The 22,584-nt window shown below is 34.7% G+C and overlaps 2 protein-coding genes and 1 long non-coding RNA gene across 3 annotated transcripts; 1 reads left to right on the top strand and 2 right to left on the bottom strand.

Moving 5' to 3' along the window:
- Positions 1-722: 722 nt before the first annotated feature.
- Positions 723-2,267, bottom strand: LOC131608854 (uncharacterized). The gene is made up of 2 exons (XM_058880434.1): positions 2,005-2,267; positions 723-1,602 (listed from the first exon to the last, which is right to left on the bottom strand). Exons 1-2 carry the CDS (start codon positions 2,126-2,128, stop codon positions 848-850), a joined length of 879 nt encoding a protein of 292 aa, XP_058736417.1. The 5' UTR covers positions 2,129-2,267; the 3' UTR covers positions 723-847.
- Positions 2,268-2,421: 154 nt separating this feature from the next.
- LOC131608852 (pentatricopeptide repeat-containing protein At3g29230) lies at positions 2,422-5,849 on the bottom strand. The gene has a single exon (XM_058880430.1). The coding sequence runs from the start codon at positions 5,707-5,709 to the stop codon at positions 3,895-3,897; it is 1,815 nt and encodes a 604-aa protein (XP_058736413.1). The 5' UTR covers positions 5,710-5,849; the 3' UTR covers positions 2,422-3,894.
- Positions 5,850-16,284: 10,435 nt separating this feature from the next.
- LOC131611206 (uncharacterized) lies at positions 16,285-18,069 on the top strand. Its single transcript, XR_009286791.1, has 4 exons — positions 16,285-16,598; positions 17,528-17,598; positions 17,685-17,768; positions 17,961-18,069. It is a non-coding gene; the product is annotated as an uncharacterized LOC131611206 (long non-coding RNA).
- Positions 18,070-22,584: the final 4,515 nt, after the last annotated feature.

The following is a 22,584-nucleotide window of genomic DNA, read 5'->3' as shown; positions in this document are numbered from 1 at the left end:
ATTTATATCCTTCTACTTAAATTGTCTTTAATGGGAAGGCGCAACTAAGCATAACAACATTTGATGTCAATGTCGATGAGATAACATAACAAGAGTAACATTCCCATCAATTATTTTCGAACTCATTGCAATTGCATTCTAAAAAATATGATTCCTTTTCTACGACTGTTTAGGTTAAAATGGTGGTTGATGAGACTCAATTAGGATTTGACTTCAGTAGAAGGAATAAAATAATAAATGCTAAAGCGGTTGTTATTGGATTTCTTCTGTTGTTGAATTTTGAACTTTTAACAGGTAATGTACTCTTAAAAGGAATAGGTTTCTTGGACATCATATACTCCACGTCTAATGCTCTAAATTAGACGTCAGGCGTGTTTGGACTATGGTTGGAATTGCATTAGCATTTTTTCCAATGCTGGTGCTTCGAATCATGTTTATTGGTGAGAGTGCTACAGATTCTGTGAAATTAGAGTATGTTATATTAGTAATGAGGTTTCTTTTTTGTATGTTTTGTATCTATTTGGTAGTGTAAGATCATAGTGAGTTTAGTTTGTGGCTAATGTACAACCTTTTATGTATTTTTTTCTGCATGTTATTTTGAGTAGCTTCACTATATATTTTATGATTTTGTTACCGCCCAGAAGAAATTGAAGCAGGTGTTGAGTTTGTAATATGTACTCTAATTAATATTTTGCATTTTGTTTTACATTTTGTACTTCAAATTTCAGCCAAATGAAGTTCAATATGTTATTTAACTCTCATATTCAAACCATCACTAAGTTCAATATCTACAACATAAATTTTCGAAATATTAAGTTTAAACATGATTTAAGTAAAGTAAACCTTGTCACTTGACCTTCCTTTTGCCCATAAGGCCAAGAACTTCATCCCAAAGGCCAACACTTCCAACATTCCCCAAATCAACAACACTTGGACTACAAGCAGCCACAGTCCAATAACCAGCCCTAATTTCATCTTTCAATTGTTCTTTCTCCCACCCACAATACCCATCAAAGAATCTAAAATCACCAACCTCAACAACCTTCCTCTTCACCATTTCAGAACCACACCCTACACTTTCCTTTGTACCATAATACAAACCCTTCATCACTTCATCAAAAACACCACTTACTCTCACCACACCATCATCTTTAGGACTCACCAAAAACAACCCTTCTTCTAAAGGTCCTCCAAAATACAAAGGACTATTAGAAAATGTACCCTTTACATCAAATGCTGTTGATCTTGTTTCTTTAATGGACATCAAAGACGGTCTATTGAGTATGATCCCGGACGGGCCTATTGGGCCGTTTGATAAAAGAAGGATCACCGTTCGTTCGAAAATGTGGACCCCGTCGAGCTTTTCTGTTGCTATTAACAAACAACCTCTTTCGGGCTCGTGGATTATATGAGCCCATTTGTCGCCAATTGTGATTAGTGATGGTTGATCTGCAACCGCGTCTGGATTAGTCACCGGTGAAAGTAACTCCGGGTTTTGTAATTGTTCTCCGGCCACCAATTTTGCTCGGAAAGTTCGCCAATCGGTATTAACAGTTGGTTTGTCATCATCTAACGGCGACGATGATGATGACATGTTGCAACCTGATGTTTGATCACAAGCTTTCAAGATTAGAATATGAGATTAATTTTGGTATACACATTTTATATCATCTACAAATCAGAATGAATGGTATATTTGACTACAATACAATTTCTTAGACTATCAATTATCAAACATCATGATTGACATCATGGCCACATAGAGTGGCAAATGGGCATATCCGTCCCGTTTAGAACCGTACCACTAAAGCCCCAAAAAAGATCAGGTGGACATATTAGAGGACAAAACAAGCATGTCTGGCGCGACGGGCCGGACCCGTTTTGCCACCCGTAATAGCAACTCTATCTAACTACAACTTCTTACAGACTATGATCTGATTTTTTTACTGTTAAAATTTTGATCTTAGTGAAACTAGGAGAGATAGAGAGAAGAGAAGAACTTACATGATACATGAAATGGAATTCCAACTTTTCTTGAATTGAATTGTTGAGAAGATCTTTTGGAGAAAGTTAGAGATCCAGCTCTGATTTTGGTGAAGGAAGTTTGGGAGAGGAAACAAGCATCCATGTTATTTGACTAATTATTTTTTTTTGTTTAGATGAGAGAGTGAGTTAGGTGGAATATGTATATTGAATAAATTGAAAATATGGTTTAATATGCACCACAGACAAGTGTTTTGTACTATATCTTCATTTTATCCAAAGTTGGGTTGTGTTTGACAATAGTATAGGCTAATGGATATGCTTTGACACATGGCAAATAAGACAATTAACACATAGTGCTACACGCAACTTTGTGCTATAGTTTTGCAACAAAAAAAAAAGTTATTTTGTATGATTTAATTAATATATACACAGTAAAAAATTGTCATTCGATAATACAGTTAGATCATTGAAAAAAAGTAAACATTACTCATATATATTTTTAAGACCTTTTATTTGATTGTTTATAATTTAGACAGTTTATATTAGACATTATTCATATATTGAACAAAAATGGATTTTTGTTTTTTAATAATCACTATTTTAAAAAAAAAATCTAAAATAACCACAATTTTAAAATATTTCATTTATGAAAGTAACCACATTTCAAAAAAAAATAAAAAAAATCGGCACACAGAGGAGGTGTCACTCTGTGGCACATGCACCTAAATTAACACAGAGACGCTACTCCCTCTGGCGCATGCTCCTACGTATCGTCATCCTGCATGGCGCATGCACTTAAACTTCCGGAAGATCAAAATCAAAATCAAAGACCGCGAAGGCAAAATTTTAGGCGTATTTGTTTTATCGACGGGCTTTTGGGGCATTTCGGTGGAGGATGAGGACATTGGTAAAAAAATTATCAAAACTTCTTGTAATAGTGTTTTCAAATGAATGTTATAATAGTTTTATTTTTATTTATATTTAGTATTAATTTATTTAAAAATATATAAAAACCAAAACAAGAGTAGCCGTCCTGAACGGCTACTACACTTAAGGTTTAAGTGCATGCACCATGTAGGATGGCGACGCGTAGGAGCATGCGCCAAGGTGGTTGGCGCCTGTGTTAATTTAGATGCATGCGTCACACAAAGTAATGGCGCCTGCTCTGTGATAAAATTATTATTTTTTGAAATATGGTTAGTTTGGTAAATTTTTTGAAACTGGTTATTTTGATTTTTTTTTTTGAAAATAGTGGTTATTTGAAAAAAAATTCACAAAAATGAAAAACAAAAATATGCAAGAACACATGAATTGAAAATTAGAGAGACATGCATGTCGAATGTAGAGTGAAAAAAATGCAGATCAATGAATGGGGCGAAATATAATGATAATTAAAACTCAACTTCTAAGTGCTTTTATGCTTATGCAAGAAGTTAATGACAATTCATGAGTGAGTAAATGAGTTGTTAACTATTCTCTGCGACTGCATATGTATAAGAATTTACCAAAAACACAGTTGGGGCTTCCCCCGACAAGTAGGTAGTTGTAGAAATAACCTTATTCTCAAGTAAATGTCTGAGTTTGGTCGCCAACATCCACCAGTATGCGTATTTACAGCAGTGCTTCATTTTAGAACAAGTGACAGACAAGAATCATCTTTGAGAATTCTCCCTTTGCAAAATATCCCCTTTCTTTGACTTTACAAGAATTGCAGGATGCTTGTACTGGTAACATAGGTTATGGTATTCCACCAAGGCCCCTGAATACCACATTTGTTTTGCCAAACCGATTTCTTGGCATTTAGTAAACCAGCACTGTGCATAAGCATAACTACATTATGGTATTCATTTCTCGAACTGTAGGTATGATTTCAGCTGTGCATAGTGATGTAATCAAAATCATATTCATCTATGATATCCCAGGAACATATCCAACTTCCCTTAGGTCTTGTACCAATCTATCAATCATATTATATATATCATCTGATTTAGGGTGTGACTGATCAAGTACAGTAAATTTGTGTACTTGTTCTTCTACCTCAATGGAACTAACCCCGGAAGGCTTTTGACCTCCTTCCATCTTCATCAGCAACCTCACTTTGCCAACATTAATCCAATCACCAGCCATGGCATAAATGTTTGACAGAAGCGAGAAATTCCCAGGATCTGATGGCACCAATTTAAATAAATGTTCACATAGAGCTTTTGCGAGTTCAATATCATTATGCATCCGACAAGCGGCTAAAAGAGTACCCAATATAATGGCATTCGGTTCCATAGGCATGCTGCGCAGAAGCCTAAAAGCTTCTTTTAGATGTCCACCTCGGCTGAGAAGGTCAATCATGCAACCGTAATGCTCAATTTGGGGAACAATCCCGTATACTCTTTCCATTGAATAAAAGTAACTACGCCCTTCATTAACAAGGCCTGCGTGGGTGCAAGCACATAAAAGGCCAATGAACGTATATCTATCGGGCTCAAAACCTTCGTGTACCATCGTAGAGAAAAGCTCAATTGCTTTTTCACCGTGTCCATGTATGCCAAACCCATGTATCATGGAATTCCAAGACACCAAATCTTTCGTCTCCTTCATTCCACTAAAGACACGAAATGCGTCATCCAAACAACCACACTTTGCATACATATCAATGAAGGAATTCAAAACCTTAGTACTACATCTAAACCTACACCTCAGAACCGAATCATGAATTTTCTTCCCCAACCCAAGCATACCAGACTCAGCACACGCAGACATAATACTTATCAAAAACCCATCATCCGGCCTCAATCCAATCTTCTCCATTTCATCATACAACTCCGTCGCCTCCCTCACCTGCTCCTTCTCAGCATACCCAGATATTATCGTCGTCCACAACACCAAATTCTTCACAGGACACCTATCAAACAACAACCTTGCCATTTCCATATCCCCGCTCTTACTATAACCACAAACCATCGTCGACCAAGAAACAATATCCCTCTCACCCATTCTTCCAAACAGCTCAGACGCCTTCTCCATTTCACCCGCTTTCACAAACGCATCCAACATCGTATTCCAACTAACCCTATCTCTCTCCGGCATTTCATCAAACATCTTCAAAGCACCCTCAAAATCCCCACTTTTAACCAACCCACCAACCATACTATTCCAACTCACAACATCCCTTTCCTCCATCCCCTCAAACAGCTTCACCGCCATCTCAACACCCCCACACCTACAATAACAATCAATCAACGAATTAGGCACAAAAAGATCCCCATAAAAACCCAATTTTTCCACATGCCCGTGAACCATTTTCACCAAACTCAACCAAGAACTACCACTACACCCTTTCAAAAGAAAAGGGTAAGTAAAATTATCCGCCAGAACACCATCCAACTGCATCTTCAAGAAAACATCAAACGCAAGCGAACTGTTTGATTCAATGCCTGTGAGAGAATATGCTCTGATAAGGTTATTATAAAGATGCACATTTGGGTCAGGGACTTGGTTAAAGACGTTAACAGCGGAAGAGATGTGGTTATTGAGTGAATAAGAAGCAATGAGTTTGGGGGCAATGTAAAGGTCTTGGTGGAGATGGGATTTGATGAGCTGTGCGTGGATTTGTTTGATGAAACTGAGGTTTGTGCATTTGTGGAGGTTGGTAATGTTGTCTTCTAGGTATCTACGAAGAGAGAACCATGTGAAGGCTCGAACTCCTGATGTTATTGGCATTGTTCTCATGTGTGTGTTGTTGGTTAGAGATAGGTTTTCATAGAATTTGGGAATGGTTTGAAATAGGGTTTTGGGGAGTTTGGGTATGGGGAGAATGGGTTTGGAGACAAAGGAGAAGAAAGTGGGATGCTTGAAATTACTTGGTTATTTTTTTGAAATTTTTCTATCTTTTAGAGTGAAATCAAAATAGGTTTAATTCTATTGAATTAAATTAAATAAAAAAATACTATATTCTTTTGATGTGTTTGATTCTTTTAAATAAAATCGATTATTCTTTTAGAATTGAGCATTCTATTTGAAGTATAGGATTTTAAGTTTTAAATTTTATTATATTAAAATTTGTAGTTCATCATAGCACTTAAAACTAATTGAATCTATAATAAAAATAAATTGTTTTGCTAATGTTTCATGAGTCGATCATTGTTAGGGTTTGCCAATGTAAATCAAAAGACATTATCAGAAGAAGACGTTCTGAAAGATATATGCACCAAAAAGATTAAAGATAGAGAGGAGATACATATTCCCTTATCCATCAATCAGTCAATGGACAATAACAACTTGTATAGTGAAGTTGATAACATAAAGAACACAAATGTGGTCCCATATATGGATATGGTGACTGGAAAAAATTATGATGATAAGGAAGAGGTGGAGGATCAAATTACTGAAGGAATTTGGGAAGTCAAAAGAATAGAGGAAGGTTTAAGGATTATAGAAAACAAATATGGAGAGTATGATTGTCTTGAAATTATAATATTTGACGTGGAGGAAAAGAGAATTGCTAAGCCCTAGAAAAAAGGAGTGATAATCAAAATGTTGGGAAGAAGAATAGGATACAAGACTATATAGAATAGACTTCAACAGATGTGGGCAAAGAGAAGGGTGTTGAACATAGTTGATTTTGGTCAAGAATACTACCTAGTCACATTTACTAGTGAAGAAGATGCAATTGAGCAACTTGCAGTGTGGGTTAGAATATCAGGACTCCACATTGAATACTATGACAATAAAGTTCTTGTTAGATGAAGGCAACTTATTTAGAGGGGTGAATAGATCCCCAATTAAAGTTCTTGGTGAAAAAAAGTTTTAACTATGGACAGCAGAAAACTCTCAGATCGATTCGTTTAATCCAAATCGTTATCGGAAAACTCATATATATGTCAAAATCAAAGAGAATTACAATGATAATGAAAAGCAACTAAATCAATATATTTCAACAATTAACACAATACATTTGAATTTAAATACGCGAGTAATCTATTTTCAATGAAATGATAAAATAAAAAATGAGTGAAGCAATTTATCGAACACTTATTGTGCAATCAATTTTGATTTGAATTTTCTTAAAGTTTTGTTGATTTGAAATCCAATTACAATCACAAGGATTGTAATTGACTCAACATAACAATTTTATAATGGTAAAGAATCTATATAATCATATCGATTGCATAATTACCGAATTCCACAATTTGCTATTGAAAGTAAATGAGAAAGATAGAGAGATGGAGAGAGAACATAAGGGCTTGTTTAGGCAGTTCACCAATTGTCCTTGCTATGGCTTCGTATGCCCCCAATTCCAAACAAAATTGATATATATATATATATATATATATATTGGTTTCAAGTTTCTATCAAGGTGGAGATTGTTGGGGTTGGTTGAAAATATTCATGTTGAAGAAGTCTCACATCGCTTGGTTTTGTGAAGGAAGAGGGATTCCAAGGTTATATATAGGATTAAAAGTTCTTCTAAGTCCCATATTGCTTAGTTTAGTGATGGAAGAGGGAATACAAGGCTATATATATAGGATTCCAGTTTTTATTTACAAGATGTGCCAATCGAAAGCACTTTAAGTTTGCATTTGACTTTTTTATATTTTCATTTATACTCTTGTTTTAGAGTGTTGTGAGGGGTAGTATAATATTTTCTTTGGAGAGTGTGGGTTTATTGGGACCTTGGGGTGGTTGAGAGTAATCTATATGTTGTAACAATTTTCACATAATTTTATTCTCGGGTTGTCATTTGACAATGATCGTGGTTTTTTCTTCGGTTTTGGAGTTTCCATGTTATGTTCTTGTGTTGTGATAGTGTTCCTCTTTTTTCGCTATGTTTATTTTTTTCCTAACATATCCTAGAGTCGGTATATATTTTCTCGTGACTTGTGACTTAGCTATGACTGTATGTTTTAAGATTTTTGGGTGGCCAGGGTGCCTGGTAATTTTTCGTATAAATCTTATACTTCTTTTTGAGTTCTCTCTCTCTCTCTCTCTCTCTCTCTCTCTCTCTCTCGGTGATAGGATTAAGTTTAAAGGTGGTCTTGATATGATTTGGCATTTAGTTGTTTAATATATTTGGATTGTGCAAAATGATATTATTCTTTATTTCTTAAACAAATGTGAAAGAGGTGGAGGAAAAAAGCATTTTCCCAACTTGGAATTGGTTTCTTGGTATATTCGTGGCGAAATCATGTACTTCCTTTGATTCACTTCAAAACCATATCATTTATCTTAACCAATAATGCATCGAGGGTTTTGATTTGGTTTAGAGATTGTTTTGTGGTTGTTGTGAAAACAATGCCAAAAACCGAGTATAATATGGAACACAATGGGAAGCAATAAGAACAACAAGGATTAGTTATAACTGATACTGTTTACTTTCATTTTCAATTAAGATTACAAATGTTACAAGAATAACAAATAATCCTCTCACCCTAAATTAGGATTTGCAGTATGCAATGATGAGAGACTAGTATGCTATTTATAATAAACCTAACATATTAAACTAATGGGCTTTTTTCACAAGTGTTCATTATAAGCTAACTTAGGATACAAGCTAAATTAAATAATTGGACATAACAAACAGGCCCAATTCGAAATACTATCAACCCTAGCATTTTGACCCCCACATACTAGAACACTCTTCGACTATGTTATGTAAGTCTTTGACATCAGCATGTGAACATACTTCGACATCATGCATAAATCATGTCGAACCAGAAGCTATCCTTCGATCCACTAGAGTTCGATCCAATATCTCACAAATCTCCATCTTTGAACAAACTATAATATCAAAGAACAAACTAGCTTTTGTCATGCAACTTTATCAACTGCATACAGTGGAAAAACTTGTAACTCGATAATATCTTGGTAATCATATCAGCAACATTATAATTTGTCGAAACCTTCAACACTTGGACTTTTCCACGCTCGATTACTCCTTTGACGAAATGCAACCTCACATCGATGTTGGTTTTGATTAATTTTTGAATAAAGTAATTGAAAATATTGGTTTTAATTGGAATTATTGAGAATTATGGGAAATAAGAGTTAGGCCAATGTTGCTTTTAGTAGAAGGGGGTGTCAATTGTGAAGCCCATTGCTAATAATAAACTTATTTTCATAAAATAGAAAAAGAGAAGGATTTGTGAGAATAGAACCAAAAGAGAAGAGAAGTCTGAACGTGAAAGAGTAGAGAAGCGAGAAAGTGCGAAGAGAGGAAGAACGAATAATCAATCTTCGGGTAAAGGGGGACTCTTCTGTTTAACTTCTATTATGGGGTTATAGATAGTAGGATAGATTGAACATGTTGTTTGTATCAATTGGGTTATGTTTAGGTTTTAGGATGTTAGGGTTGGGAGAATTGTTGAATTGTTTGTGTTGATCGTGTATGGTAGTAATTGGGTGTTTGAAATGTGCTATAAATATGCCAAATTGTGTTTGTTGATGCTGTTTGATGTTGTAGTATGTTATGGTACATTCTGGTATGGATTGGAAGTGATGCAGGTGTTGTAAGAATGGTGATTTTGGGTTGCAGACTCGAAGTAATTGGTTACCATAGGGTGGGTAATCGATTACTCATAGTAAAAACAGCAAAAATGGCATATTTTGAGTCAGTAATCAGTTATCGAAAAGGCAGTAACCGATTAACCCAGTGTTTTAAAAACCGGACCGGACCGGCCGGTCTGGTTCAATAGTCAGATCGGGTATGTCATTAAACCGGTGGGAACCGGTAAAAACCGGTGAAAACCGGGAAAACCGGAAAAACCGGGAAAACCGGAAAACCGGCGATTTAATTGCATTTTTAATTTTTTTTAAATTTTTTTTTAAACTTCTTTTTTTTAACTTTTCTTTTAAACTTTTTTTTTAATATATTTAATTGTGTATTACTTAAATAACATTCTCACATAATTTTTTTCGTTAGTGACAAATTAAAAACTTTATTGTCTATTTGTTATCTTTGCTAATAAATTTTGTTAAATAGCATAAACATATCGAATTTTATTTGATTTTCTTTTTAGTAGGATCCTATTTTGAATTAAATTTGGTACACATTTGAGTTATTTTGTTATAAACTAATCAATTAAATTATGTCGTAATTAGATTTTGTTTGCAATTAGACTTTGTAATTTTTTACTATTTTGTTATGTGTGATACCTTTGTTTAAAATTTGAATTTAAGTTATAAAATTGTGAATTTATGATATGATATTTTTAAAAAATTTAAAAGCTAGTTATATTTTTTTAGAAACTGAATCATCCGGTTCGACCGGTTTTATACCTATATAATGACAGGTCTATTCAACCGAGTTATCCGGTTTAATCCGGTTTGGTCGTGCAGTTCGACCAGTGACCCAGTGGTTCGACCGATAAACCAGTGACCCAGTACCCTCACCGGTTCGATGACCGGTCCGGTTTTTAAAACACTGGATTAACCATATTAAAAATAGCGTGAGGGTTATTTTTGTTAGTTAGTAACCGGTTACCCTGGTTTCAGTAACCGGTTACCACTGATGCTTTTTGAAAAATTGTTTTATTTTCTAAAACCCATATCTTTCAAACTGTAAGTCAGATTTTAGTGCCGTTTCGAGCACGACGAAGCTAATTAGATGTTTTATTCAATAAAATGGTGTTTTGAGTAGTGACTTGATTTTATTTTAAAACACTCGATTTTATTTGGTTGTGATGGTTTATGCGTACAGGTACAATGGTAAATGTTTGACATGTTATATTACTGTGGTTGTTACTGATGGTTGATATGCATATATTTGTTGATGGGAAATATATGATTGTTATGGTTGAGGATAGCATAAACTGTGTGTGGCAATTGATTGTTATGTTGGTTGATGATTATGACTTTCAGTTGATTAATGTTGATGATTAGCATTTTGTATGTGATGCATGCATTTCATAATCATGTTGTAGGTTGTATCCCTTATGGTGGTGGGACAGCGGTAGCTAATTCTCATTGTCTGGAATTAGTGAGAGAAGTAGCCGAATCTTTATGGTGGTGGATCGGTGAGATGGGTTATCCCATGTTTGGTACTACATGCATATAATTGCATTGCATTAGGCTACTTGTGATATTATAACATGAATGGAAGATTGTCCAATGTTATAATACATATTGATTGTGTATTGTTGTGACTAATTGTGTTGTTGTGAATCTGATCGTAACTGTAATTGGGTGAATAATATGTGATTGATATTTTATTATTTATATCTTATAACATTGGTTAAATGTGAATGAGACTCACCCTTACTGTTGTTATTTTTCATATTGAGGTATAGCTTTTGTGCTTGGTGAGGAGTTGCTCGTCGAGTAATCCGTTTGAGTCGGTTGGGTCTGTGTCATGCTCTGGTCGTGTAACACTGGGGTCGTTATTTAGAGTTACTTGATAAACTCTTATTTTTGGTTGTGTGCTTTATGGTTGAATTACGAGTCTCTGACTCTAGATGTTTAATTATTCAGATGTTAAGAATATTCCGCTGTGTTAACATGTTATCTGGATAATTTTGTTTTAACGTTTCTCTTTATGGCATGACATGAATTTTGTTTATCTGGCTAGAGTTGTAATGCCCTTTTCATGTTTTAATCTGATTATTGTTAATTTTCCGCGGGGTTTTAGAAGAGTGTTACAATAGTGTTAATTTTCTGAAGTGTTGCTTTCCAACTAATAGTTGTGCCAAACATAGTGAAAGCATATCCAAAAATAGATTTTCTGGAATCCATACAACCTACATAATCAGAGTTGACATATCCTTTGATTACTGCTTTACTATCTTTACCCAAGGCTCTACCATGAATTAGGACCCTGTTTAGAGACTCATTTATGTACCTTAGAATCCACTTTAATGCTTTCCAGTGAGCCTTTCTAGGATTCACCGTGTACCTACTTACAAGACTTACTGTGTATGCTATGTCGGGTCTAGTACAGACCATAACATACATGAAAGAACCTATTATATTAGCATATGGGATGCTATTCATATAAGCTCTTTCGACATCAGTATTGGGACACTGATCAATACTCATCTTGAATCGAAGGTTTGTCACAGTCACAGTAGGCTTTGAATTCAACATACCAAAATTTTCGAGAATCTTTCGTATGTATGCCTCTTGAGATAAGCATAACTTAGACTACTTTCTATCTTTTCGAATGTCAATCACAAGAATCCTCGATGCAGCTCCCAGATCCTTCATATCAAACTTCTTATTAAGTTCAGCCTTCATGCTCATTACATCTTCGACATTGTTGCTTGCTATGAGAATGTCATCCACATAAAGCAACAAAATAACAAATGAATTACCAGGTCGAAATCAGAAGTAAACACAGTGGTCGAAATGGCTTCTAATGAAACTTTTGCGTGTCAGAACTTGTTGAATCTCCAATTACACTGTCGAGGAGATTATTTCAGTCCATATAAAGATCTCTTCAGCTTGCACACATATTCTTCCTTCCCCTTTTCGACATACTCTTCAAGTTGCCTCATCAGAATCGTTTCATTTAGATCACCATACAAGAACGCATTCTTCACATCCATATGTTCCAGTTCAAGATTTAACTGTGCCACCATGGAAAGCAATATTCGAATGGACATATGCTTCACAACAGGAGAAAACACATCATTGAAGTCGACACATTCTTTCTGAGTGAAACCCCTTGCGACCAACCTTGCCTTATATCTTTTCGGCGCCACTCCTTGGATTCCTTCCTTAACTTTGAAAATCCATTTGCAGCTTACTAACCTCTCTCAAGCAGGTTTCCTGATTAGTTCCCACGTGTGGTTATCAGGAAGAGTTTTCATCTCATCATTCATGGCCTTCATCCATCCAGTCTTATTTCAACTCTTCATAACTTCCTTATAGTCTCTAGGTTCTTCGTTTAGAATCTCACTTGCAGAGATTAAGGCCTAAGCTATGAGATATGCATACCCAAGTCTCTGAAGTGGCTTGATGACTCTTTTCGACCTATCTCTTGACAATAGGTAGTCATCGACAGTTTCCTCAGTTTCCTCAGCATCTTCTGCTTCTTCTTCGACTTCATCTGGGATATGCAATTCAACATCAACGTGCTCCACCTAAACAAGAATTTATACATGTTATAGCTTTTTGTCAGATATTTCTTCACTTAGACCAACATCATAAGTTTTCTTAAAAGTCATTTCAGCTTCATTGAAAACTACATATCGACTAGCGATACTCCTTCTATGACCTGGCTCTAGGAACCATAGCCTATAAGGTTTGAATCCTTCAGGGTATCCCATGAACATGCGTTTCAGAGCTCTAGGTTCGACCTTGTGTTGTCTAATGTGAGCATAGGCTACACAGCCAAATACTCTCAGTTTGTTGAGATCTGGTGAATGTCCTGACCTTCTTCAGATGTCTTCATATCTAACGCAGTTGAAGGACATCTGTTTATCAGATATGTTACTATCGAAATAGCCTCAACCCAAAACACCTTATTTAACCCAGCACTAGTCAACATACATCTAACTTTCTCCAAAATAGTTCGATTAAACCTTTCAGCCAAACCATTTTGTTGTGGAGTACCTGCAGTAGTTCTATGCCTTGCAAAACCTGAGGCAGCACAAAAACTGTCGAACGCCTCATTGCAAATTCAAGGCCATTATCGCTTTTGAACCTCTTGACCTTTCTACCAGTCTGATTTTCGACCAAAGTCTTCCAACTTTTGAAATTCTCAAAAGTTTCATCCTTAGTCTTCTGGATGAATACTCATAATTTTCTAGAATAATCATCTACTACGGATAGAAAATACCCCACTCATGAATGTGATGGACACCTTACAGGCCCCCTAAGATCAGCATGGATGTAATCAAGGGATCCATATGTTCTTTGTTTGCCTTTGTTGAACTTTATTCTGCAAGATTTTCCAAGTACACATGGTTTATAAAACTTCAGCTTTTCGACTTTGTCTCCACCAAGCAGATTTTGTTTCCCTAATTTGACCAGACCCCTTTCATTGATATGGCCCAATCTCATGTGCCAAATCTCAGTCTTCGACAAAGGTTTCGTGGATGCAACATTTGTCGAACCACTTACAACTTTAGCCTCAAGGGTATACGGGTCTTGTTTCTTCACATCTCTCAAGACTTCCTTCAATCCCTTCATGACTCTTAGGATACTTTTCTCTCCTTGGAAAACATATCCCTTCTTGTCGAATTCACCAAGAGAAATCAAATTTCTCTTCAAATCAGGAACACACCTAACTTCAGACAACAACCTTATTGACTCATCATGGAGCTTAAATCTCACAGATCCAACACCTGCAATCTTGCAAGCTTTGTTGTTTCCCTACAATACAAATCCACCATCTTGATTACATAATTCCTCAGACAAGTCTTTGTTTGGAGTCATGTGCCAAGTGCAACCTGAATCCATAATTCACTCCTTACTCGAGTCACTGCTTGAAACCACAAGAACATCAAAATGATTCAAAATCATCTTGAATAATGGTTGTGTTGCCATTATCCTTACCTCAAAGATCTTTCAGGCGTTCAGGGCATACCTTTCTTGTGTGACCCTCCTTCTTACAATGATAGCATCGAATACCAAATGCTTCGCCACTGTAAGACTTCTGCTGAATTTTACCTTTCTTCTTGTCGAACTTACCATCCTTTCACAAGAATTTTCCCTTAACGGCCAAAGCTTCACCAACCATCGAATGTTTCTGCTCCTTTCGTTCATTCAAGTCCTTAGAATACAAGGCTGATTAAACTTCTTCAAAGGTCAGGGACTCTCTTCCATACAAAAAAGTTTCTTTGAAGTGAACATGTGACCTAGGCAAAACGCACAACAATAACATCGCTTGATCTTCATCATCGATCTTCACATCAACATTTTCAAGATCAAGAGTCAGCTTGTTGAACATATATAACTGCTCAGACAACACTTTATCTTTAATCATCTTGAATGAATACAATGCTTGCTTCAAGTAGAGTCGATTTACCAACGATTTGGTCATGTACAATTTTTCAAGTTTCACCCATAACCCTTATGTCGTCGTCTCCTCTGATATTTGTTGAAGAACCGTATCACGAGGCTTAACATAATTGCATTGTGAGCTTTCTCTACCATGGTCATCTTTTCTTTTTCCGTTAACGCAACATCCATAGTTGTCGCTCCCTTCAACGCTTCCAAACAACTCAGCTGGACCAGTAGGGCTTTCTCTATTATGTAATTCTTTTACCCAACACTATTAAACAAAATAATAATAAAATTCATTTACCCACTAACTATTAACCAAAATAACCTACTATCCGCTTCCTAATTTTATAATTTCCTAAATTTATTTTTAAAAAATTAATAATAATAATAATAATAATAATAATAATAATAAATTTCAGTTAAAATTAATAACAATAAAATTTATTTACCCACTAACTATTAACCAGAATATTCCACTACCCACTTCCTAATTTTAACAATTTCCTAAAAAAATAAAATTAATTAATTAAAACCGACATTAAAATTGTAAAAGAATAACATTAACCCACGTTAAATTTTTAAAATCCACTGTTCAATTTCCTAATTCGAAAATTTTCTAAATTTATATAAAATAAATAAATAATTAATTAATTAAAATAAAATAAACTATCATAGTCGATAAAGGCAAATAGAAAGAAACTGCCCACACATGAAAAATAAGGACTTTATATTGTATCCACTATCCACCTTCTATCTATCACAATGCAATGTCTTTTAATCATCCCACTACTTCATTTCACAAACCCACTAACAACTACTTCATACAATGCTTTATAAAGATTATTTTTGTTTTTTTAGGTAAGTTGAAAAAGTTATAATGTAATTTTATTATTATAAAAGAGTGTTCTTTCAATTGTATCTTTATTTTCTAATTCTTTGACATGTTTTGTTTGTAGGTACATATATCTCTGAAATACAAGGAAACATGTTATTTTTGTAAGATTATGTAAGATTGAGAATTAGAATTTTTTTTTTTAAACTGAAAATATCAATAAATCAAAAAGAAGAATTACAAAATACACAAGGGGATCAAACCACACTACGCCAAATTTGGCTTTTAGCAGCACCCCTACGAAAGCGCTTTTAGGAAAAGCGCTGGCATAGGCTTCGCTAAAGACAAAATTAAAAAACACGCTAAAAAAGCGCTCTAATAGTGGGGGGGTATGAAAGCGCTTTTAAGAAGCGCTCTGGTAGGGGGGGGGGGGGTTATGAGAGCGCTTTTCAAAAGCGCTCTGGTAGGGGGGGTACGAAAGCGCTTTACAAAAGCGCTCTGGTAGGTGGGGGGAACGTGGGGGGAACGAAAGCGCTTTTCAAAAGCGCTCTGGTAGGGGTGTTTAATGAGAGCGCTTTTTGTCAAAAGCGCTGGTATAGACCAGGCTATGAGAGCGCTTTTCAGAAGCGCTTTAGTAGCCTTTATTACTAAAAATTAAAAACCAAAACACGCGTTACTGTTTCTCATTTCTCTCTTTCGTTTTCTGCAGAACCCTTCCGTCCACCACTGTTCTTCATCCACAAACCCTCACTGCACGCGAAACCCTTCCGTCCACCACCATCGGCAACCACCGTCGGCGTCCCTCCGTCGGCTTCTCCTCCGTCACTCGTTTTATCCACCGCCGGTGAGTTTTAGGTTTAATTTTCAGTGAAAATTTTATTTGGTATCAAAGATTGAACTTCTGCCTGCAACTTGTTTGATGAAATGCCTGAAAGAAATGATTTGAGTTGATAATTGATGAAATGCCACAATCCTTAGTAGGTATTTTTAAATTCTAAGTTGATTTACTTCCGCTTTTCATGATTCAAAAATCCATGGTTTTTTGGCTGTAGTGTTGATAAAATTCTGAAGTTACTGAATACAAAATAGACTTGCCACTGTTTATCACAAAATTTTGGCATTTCATCAAACAATAGTAACATAGTACGGCTAAACTTGCACCATGAGTATCACAAAATTTTGGCATTTCATCAAACAATAGTATCACAAGTGTAGCTTATTAATGTATTAGAATGAGACTTTTCTATTAGAATTGAGTTAACCAAATCTTTGTGCCATCTTCAAATCTTTGTCTCTGGTTTCTACTTTAAAATATATATTATATACTTTTATTTATATATAATAACTCTATGATATATATGTTGTGTGTGTATGAGATTGAGAGTGATGGTATATATATATTGTACAATAAATTGGCTTGTTCAAGGATGCCAAGTACTGTAAAGTATGAGAATGACAGCACATAGAGAAATTAAATAATAAATAATATATAATAATAGTAATAATATATACCTTATGAGAGTTGAATTAATGAGGAAGAGAGAAGGTAAAGAATGAAACAAGAGTGAGTTAATGTATATAGACAAGGATGATTCATAAGGTTTGCTTTTGAGCAAAAAGTTTTATAGCTTCGTGTTAGTAGTGGTGTATTTAATTAACTGCATCGTGTGTCTTGTGTTAGTAGTGTTAGTAGTGGTGTATTTAATTAACTGCATCATGAGCTATTCACCCATTCTTATTATAATCATACATTGAATTGAATTTCTTGTATAGGTCTGACTGGATTGATAACTTTGGATCTCTTTGGAGCTCGTATCATTGACTCTGGTACTACATATTTAGGAGTATGTACACACATCAAACTATTGTTGATTTCCTTTGTTCAATCGATTTTGTCTTGGTGGTTACTAACTTTGTGAATTTGCTATAGGGGTAACTTGTGTATAGTGAAAGTTTGATCGTTTCCCAGCCTAGTTCGACGTTTGGCGTTTTCTTGAGTTCGGTAACATCCGAGGTAAATTTCTTTCTCAAATTACTGGTATTATGATGAATTTGTCTGAAATTGTGTGATTATATATGTTACGTTTTATTGCTTCGGATTCATTCCGTTTATACTTTGCGTTTTGACAGAAACACATTAGTTTTATGTGTTTAGAGAGTTAATATAGGAGGTACTTACTAACTTTGTGAATTGAATTCGCCATAGGGGTTACTTGTGAAGAGTGGAAGTTTGACCGTTGTTGTTTAGCTTAATTAAGACATGGATAAGACATGGATGAATTCAAACCGATTGTCGAAAGAGTACGAGAAAGGGGTATGGGAATTTGTTGAGTTTGCGGTTGCGAACTCCAAAGACCCGCTTCGAATGCTGTGTCCTTGCTTGGGTTGCTGTTATGCCGGGGGTAAGGTTGACGGGAATCAGTTGGGATCTCATTTACTACGGTTTGGAATTGATAGAAGTTATACATGTTGGACAATGCATGGTGAGAAAAGTACCGGGAATGCTGGGTCGAGGTGTAATAGGAAGTATGCTTCAAACGACGATTGCACAGACACATACGATTGTGATCGAGTCGAAGAGATTGCAGAAGCGCTGGAAGAAGATCTAGCGGATTGTCCCAAAATGTTTGAGAGGTTGGTAAGCGATGCAGAGAAACCGTTGTATGATGGTTGTTCAAAATTCACAAGATTGTCTGCGGTGTTAAAGTTGTACAACTTAAAGGCGGACAATGGATGGTCGGATAAAAGTTTCACAGAGTTATTAGCCCTTATGAAAGATATGCTACCAGAGGATAATGTTCTTCCCAATCGAACGTATGAAGCCAAAAAGATGTTGTCTTCTATTGGAATGAGCTATGATAAGATACACGCATGTCCAAACGATTGCGTTTTGTTTCGAAACGAGTATGCAGCGTTGAATGAGTGTCCTAAATGTGGTGCCCCTCGATATAAGAAAAAGTTGTCTCCTGCTAAAGTCTTATGGTATTTTCCTATAATTCCGAGATTTAGACGCATGTATCGTAGTGAGACCGATTCAAGACACTTGACTTGGCATGCAGATGAAAGAATTATTGATGGAAAGTTGCGACATCCGGCAGACTCACCACAATGGAGTAAAGTTGATACTGAATATCCTGAATTTGGAAAAGAAGCAAGAAACCTTCGGTTGTCATTGTCTACTGATGGAATGAACCCGCATGGTATTCAAAGTATCTCGCATAGCACATGGCCTGTGATTCTTATGATTTATAACTTACCTCCGTGGCTATGTATGAAGCGTAAGTACATGATGTTATCTATGCTAATTTCTGGGCCTAAACAACCAGGGAATGACATAGACGTATACTTGGCACCCTTAATCGAAGATTTAAAGTTTTTGTGGGAGAGAGGTGTGGAGGTTTACGATGGGTATAGGAAAGAAAGTTTCAACTTGAGGGCGATGTTGTTTGGAACAATTAATGATTTTCCAGCATACGGAAATCTATCCGGGTACAGCAACAAGGGTCAAAAGGCGTGTCCTGTTTGTGAAGATGAAACCGATACGACACGATTGGCGCTTTGTCAGAAGAATGTCTTTCTCGGCCATCGTAGATTCTTAAATTCTAATCATCACTACCGTGGGTGGAGAAAAGCATTCAATGGAGAGGCCGAACATCGTACAGCCCCGCCTTTTTTGTCAGGTGATCAAATTTTTGAAAAGGTGAAAGATGTGAGCACTCAGTTTGGCAAGCCTTTTGCACATTCAATTGTCAAGGGTGGGTGGAAGAAGAAGTCAATTTTCTTTGAACTTCCATATTGGAAGTCGTTGTACGTAAGACATTTGCCAGCGCTTTTACTAAGAAGCGCTCTTAAAGGGGGGTCTACCAGAGCGCTTTTTCCAGGAAAGCGCTCTTATAGGGGGTCCTACAAGAGCGCTTTTTCCAGGAAAGCGCTCTTAAAGGGGGGGTCTACCAGAGCGCTTTTAAAAGCGCTTTCGTAGCCTACGCCAGCGCTGGCTTTGGCAGCGCTTTAAAGCGCTGTTAAAGGCCAAAAAAAGCGCTGTGAAAGCCCTTGTACGGCGTAGTGCCAAGACCCCTTATGAGTAGAGCCTAAGCCAAGGATACCTTCCCTGTCTAAAATATAATCCTTAAATAAGCCAGGGGGAACAAAATCAAACCAACAAAAAGATTTACAAGAATGCCCAATATTCGCAAGATAATCAGCACAAAAATTGGCTTCCCGATAAACATGAGATACCATAAACTCAATATTTTGAGAATAAGCATGACAATAAAGCCAACGAAATCTGATTCTCCAAAGAACAAGAGCGAAGTCAGTAAAAGCTTTAACCACAAGATGAATGTTACAAATTTATTTTTTAATTTTTTTATTAGTCAATATTATAATATGTTATGTTATTTTAATTTTATTGATTTTTATTAATTTTTGATTTTTTTTTTGTTGGTATTGATTTTGAAATTCCTTTAATTTTATTGATGTTTATTAGTTTTAATTTATTTTATCATTCATTTATTTTTATTTCTATCTATTACTTATGCTTTCTTTTAATTTTTTTTATTATTCTTTTCTTATTTTGTTTATCATAGTTTTTCTAATTATTGTAGCTTAATTTTGAATTTTATTAATTACCTATGTAAGATAATAAGTTAATTTCTAAAATTTGATTAGTATATGAATTTTTGTTTATATATAGTTTGTATTTTTTAATTATGTTATAAATATATTTATTTATTTATTTTATTTATTTCAAACGATTACATTAATGATATTTTTTTTATAAAATATATAATCATTTTGTATTTTTTTATATCAACGCCATGACTTTTTTTTTAGTTGACAAAAAAGTAAATTAAAAATTATATGTAATTTTTTATTTTTAAAACTATTAACTTTAAAAGTGTAGAAAGTTTGACCAAATTTAGAAAAACTTGAATTATATGTATAAAATTATAAATTTTCATAAAGAAGTAGATTATTTGTATTAAAATATTTATTCATCATTATTTATAAAATAGATATGTATATATATTTTTTAATCTATTTTGTAAACTATCAACAAATTAAAATATATTCTTACACTACACAAGCAAACATCTAATAATAATAATAATAATAATAATAATAATAATAATAATAATAATAATAATAATAATAATAATAATAATAATAATAACAACAACAACTTGTATAAAAATTTATAGGCTTAATTGCAACTTTAGTCCCCCTATTTTGTCTTTTTTTGGTTTTGATCCCTCTATTTTAAAAATCACTATTTTAGTCCCCTTTTTAAGTTTTCTATGCAGTTTTCGTCCCCCTATTTTGCTTTTTTCTGCAAAATTAGTCCCTATTCCTATCTCTTTTTCAATAGAAAACTCAAAAGAGGGACCAAAATCGTGATTTTAAAAATGGGGGACTAAAATCGAGAAAAAGACAAAATAGGGGGATCAAAGTTGCAATTAAGCCAAATTTATAATATTAAAGAATATAATTTTGTTATAAGAGAATTATAATTAGGAGAAAACATAAATTTTAATTTTATTGTCTCCAATTAAATATCTCACGTCTGATATGACAATGATTGTGCCAATAATTTGACAGCTTGCTTGGAAGTCGGAACCACGTTTTTAGGGTACCATAGTTGCCAACAATGCTAATGTATTTCCTCCACATGCCAATGATCTAATTGATTTCCAATTCCATGATGTAATCAATTTACGACTTTATTTAATACTCTTTGCATCTTATAAAATTGTCGTATTTGTATTTCTTTATCCGTTAAAATAAATGTTTTTTTATTACTCCCTCATTTTATAATAGGTAATTTTTATTTTTATTTGTTTTAAATTATTTATCTCTTTAGAATACTAATGTGATATTTATTATTTATTTTTATTAATTTATTCTTATTTATTGTATTTTAATTCATATAACAACTTCTCTATTTATTATTACTAAAGTTATTTTAGTAAATGAGACTTATTTTATCAATGAAATCAACATAATTAATCATTAGCTTTAAAAGTGTGGAACTTTCCAAAAGAACACTTATGGTGAGACAAGGACGAATCTACTTGAATGGTAGTGTTGTGTTGTTTCTTTATGTTGATGATATGATTATCACTAGCAATGACTCTGTTGGAACTGAAGAGCTCAAGAAATTCCCGTGTGAGCACTTTGAAATGAAGGATATTGGACTATTAAGTTATTTTTTGGGACTTCAGGTCTTATCTTCTAGTGATGGATTATTAATCTCACAAGCTAAGTGTGCTTCTGAACTTGTTTCTCGAGCAGGTCTTACTGATTGTTAAATTGAAAATACTCCTCTAGAACCCATGTTTGGTTTACTCCTCAAGATAGTATTTTGCTTGACGATGCCTCTCTTTATCGATAACTCATATGTAGCTTGATTTACCTCATAGTTACCAAACCAGATATATCATATATTGTTTATTTGGTTAGTCAATTCATGGTCTCTCCATGTACCACTCGTTATGTTGTCATCAGAATTATTCGATATATTCAAGGCATCATGTTTTATGGTTTACACTACTTAACTACATCTTCATTGATTCTTATAGCCTACTTTGATGCTGATTGGATCGGTGATCCTAGTGATCATTGGTCAACCACATGTTTTTGTATTTTCCTTGGAGATTCCCTTATTTCTTGGTGGAGCAAGAGACAAACTTTGACTGTCCGCTCTACCACTGAAGTTGAATATCGTCCTCTTGATGATACAACATCAGAGATATTATGGCTTTGTAGGCTTCTTGGTGATTTAGAGATATCTCAACCTTTTCTGACATATCTTTTTTGTGATAATCATAGAG

This window comes from Vicia villosa, linkage group LG6, assembly GCF_029867415.1.
Source record: "Vicia villosa cultivar HV-30 ecotype Madison, WI linkage group LG6, Vvil1.0, whole genome shotgun sequence".
Taxonomy (NCBI): Eukaryota; Viridiplantae; Streptophyta; class Magnoliopsida; order Fabales; family Fabaceae; genus Vicia; species Vicia villosa.
Note: the sequence above shows the minus strand (reverse complement) of the source record. Positions and strands in the feature narration are given on the sequence as shown.

Excerpts from the sequence above, each read along its gene's own strand:
- LOC131608852 (XM_058880430.1), bottom strand. The coding sequence starts at position 5,709 with ATGAGAACAATGCCAATAACATCAGGAGTTCGAGCCTTCACATGGTTC.
- LOC131608854 (XM_058880434.1), bottom strand. The coding sequence starts at position 2,128 with ATGGATGCTTGTTTCCTCTCCCAAACTTCCTTCACCAAAATCAGAGCT. Across the intron at positions 1,603-2,004 it reads AATTCCATTTCATGTATCAT|GTTGCAACATGTCATCATCA; the intron begins GTAAGTTCTTCT and ends ATCAAACATCAG.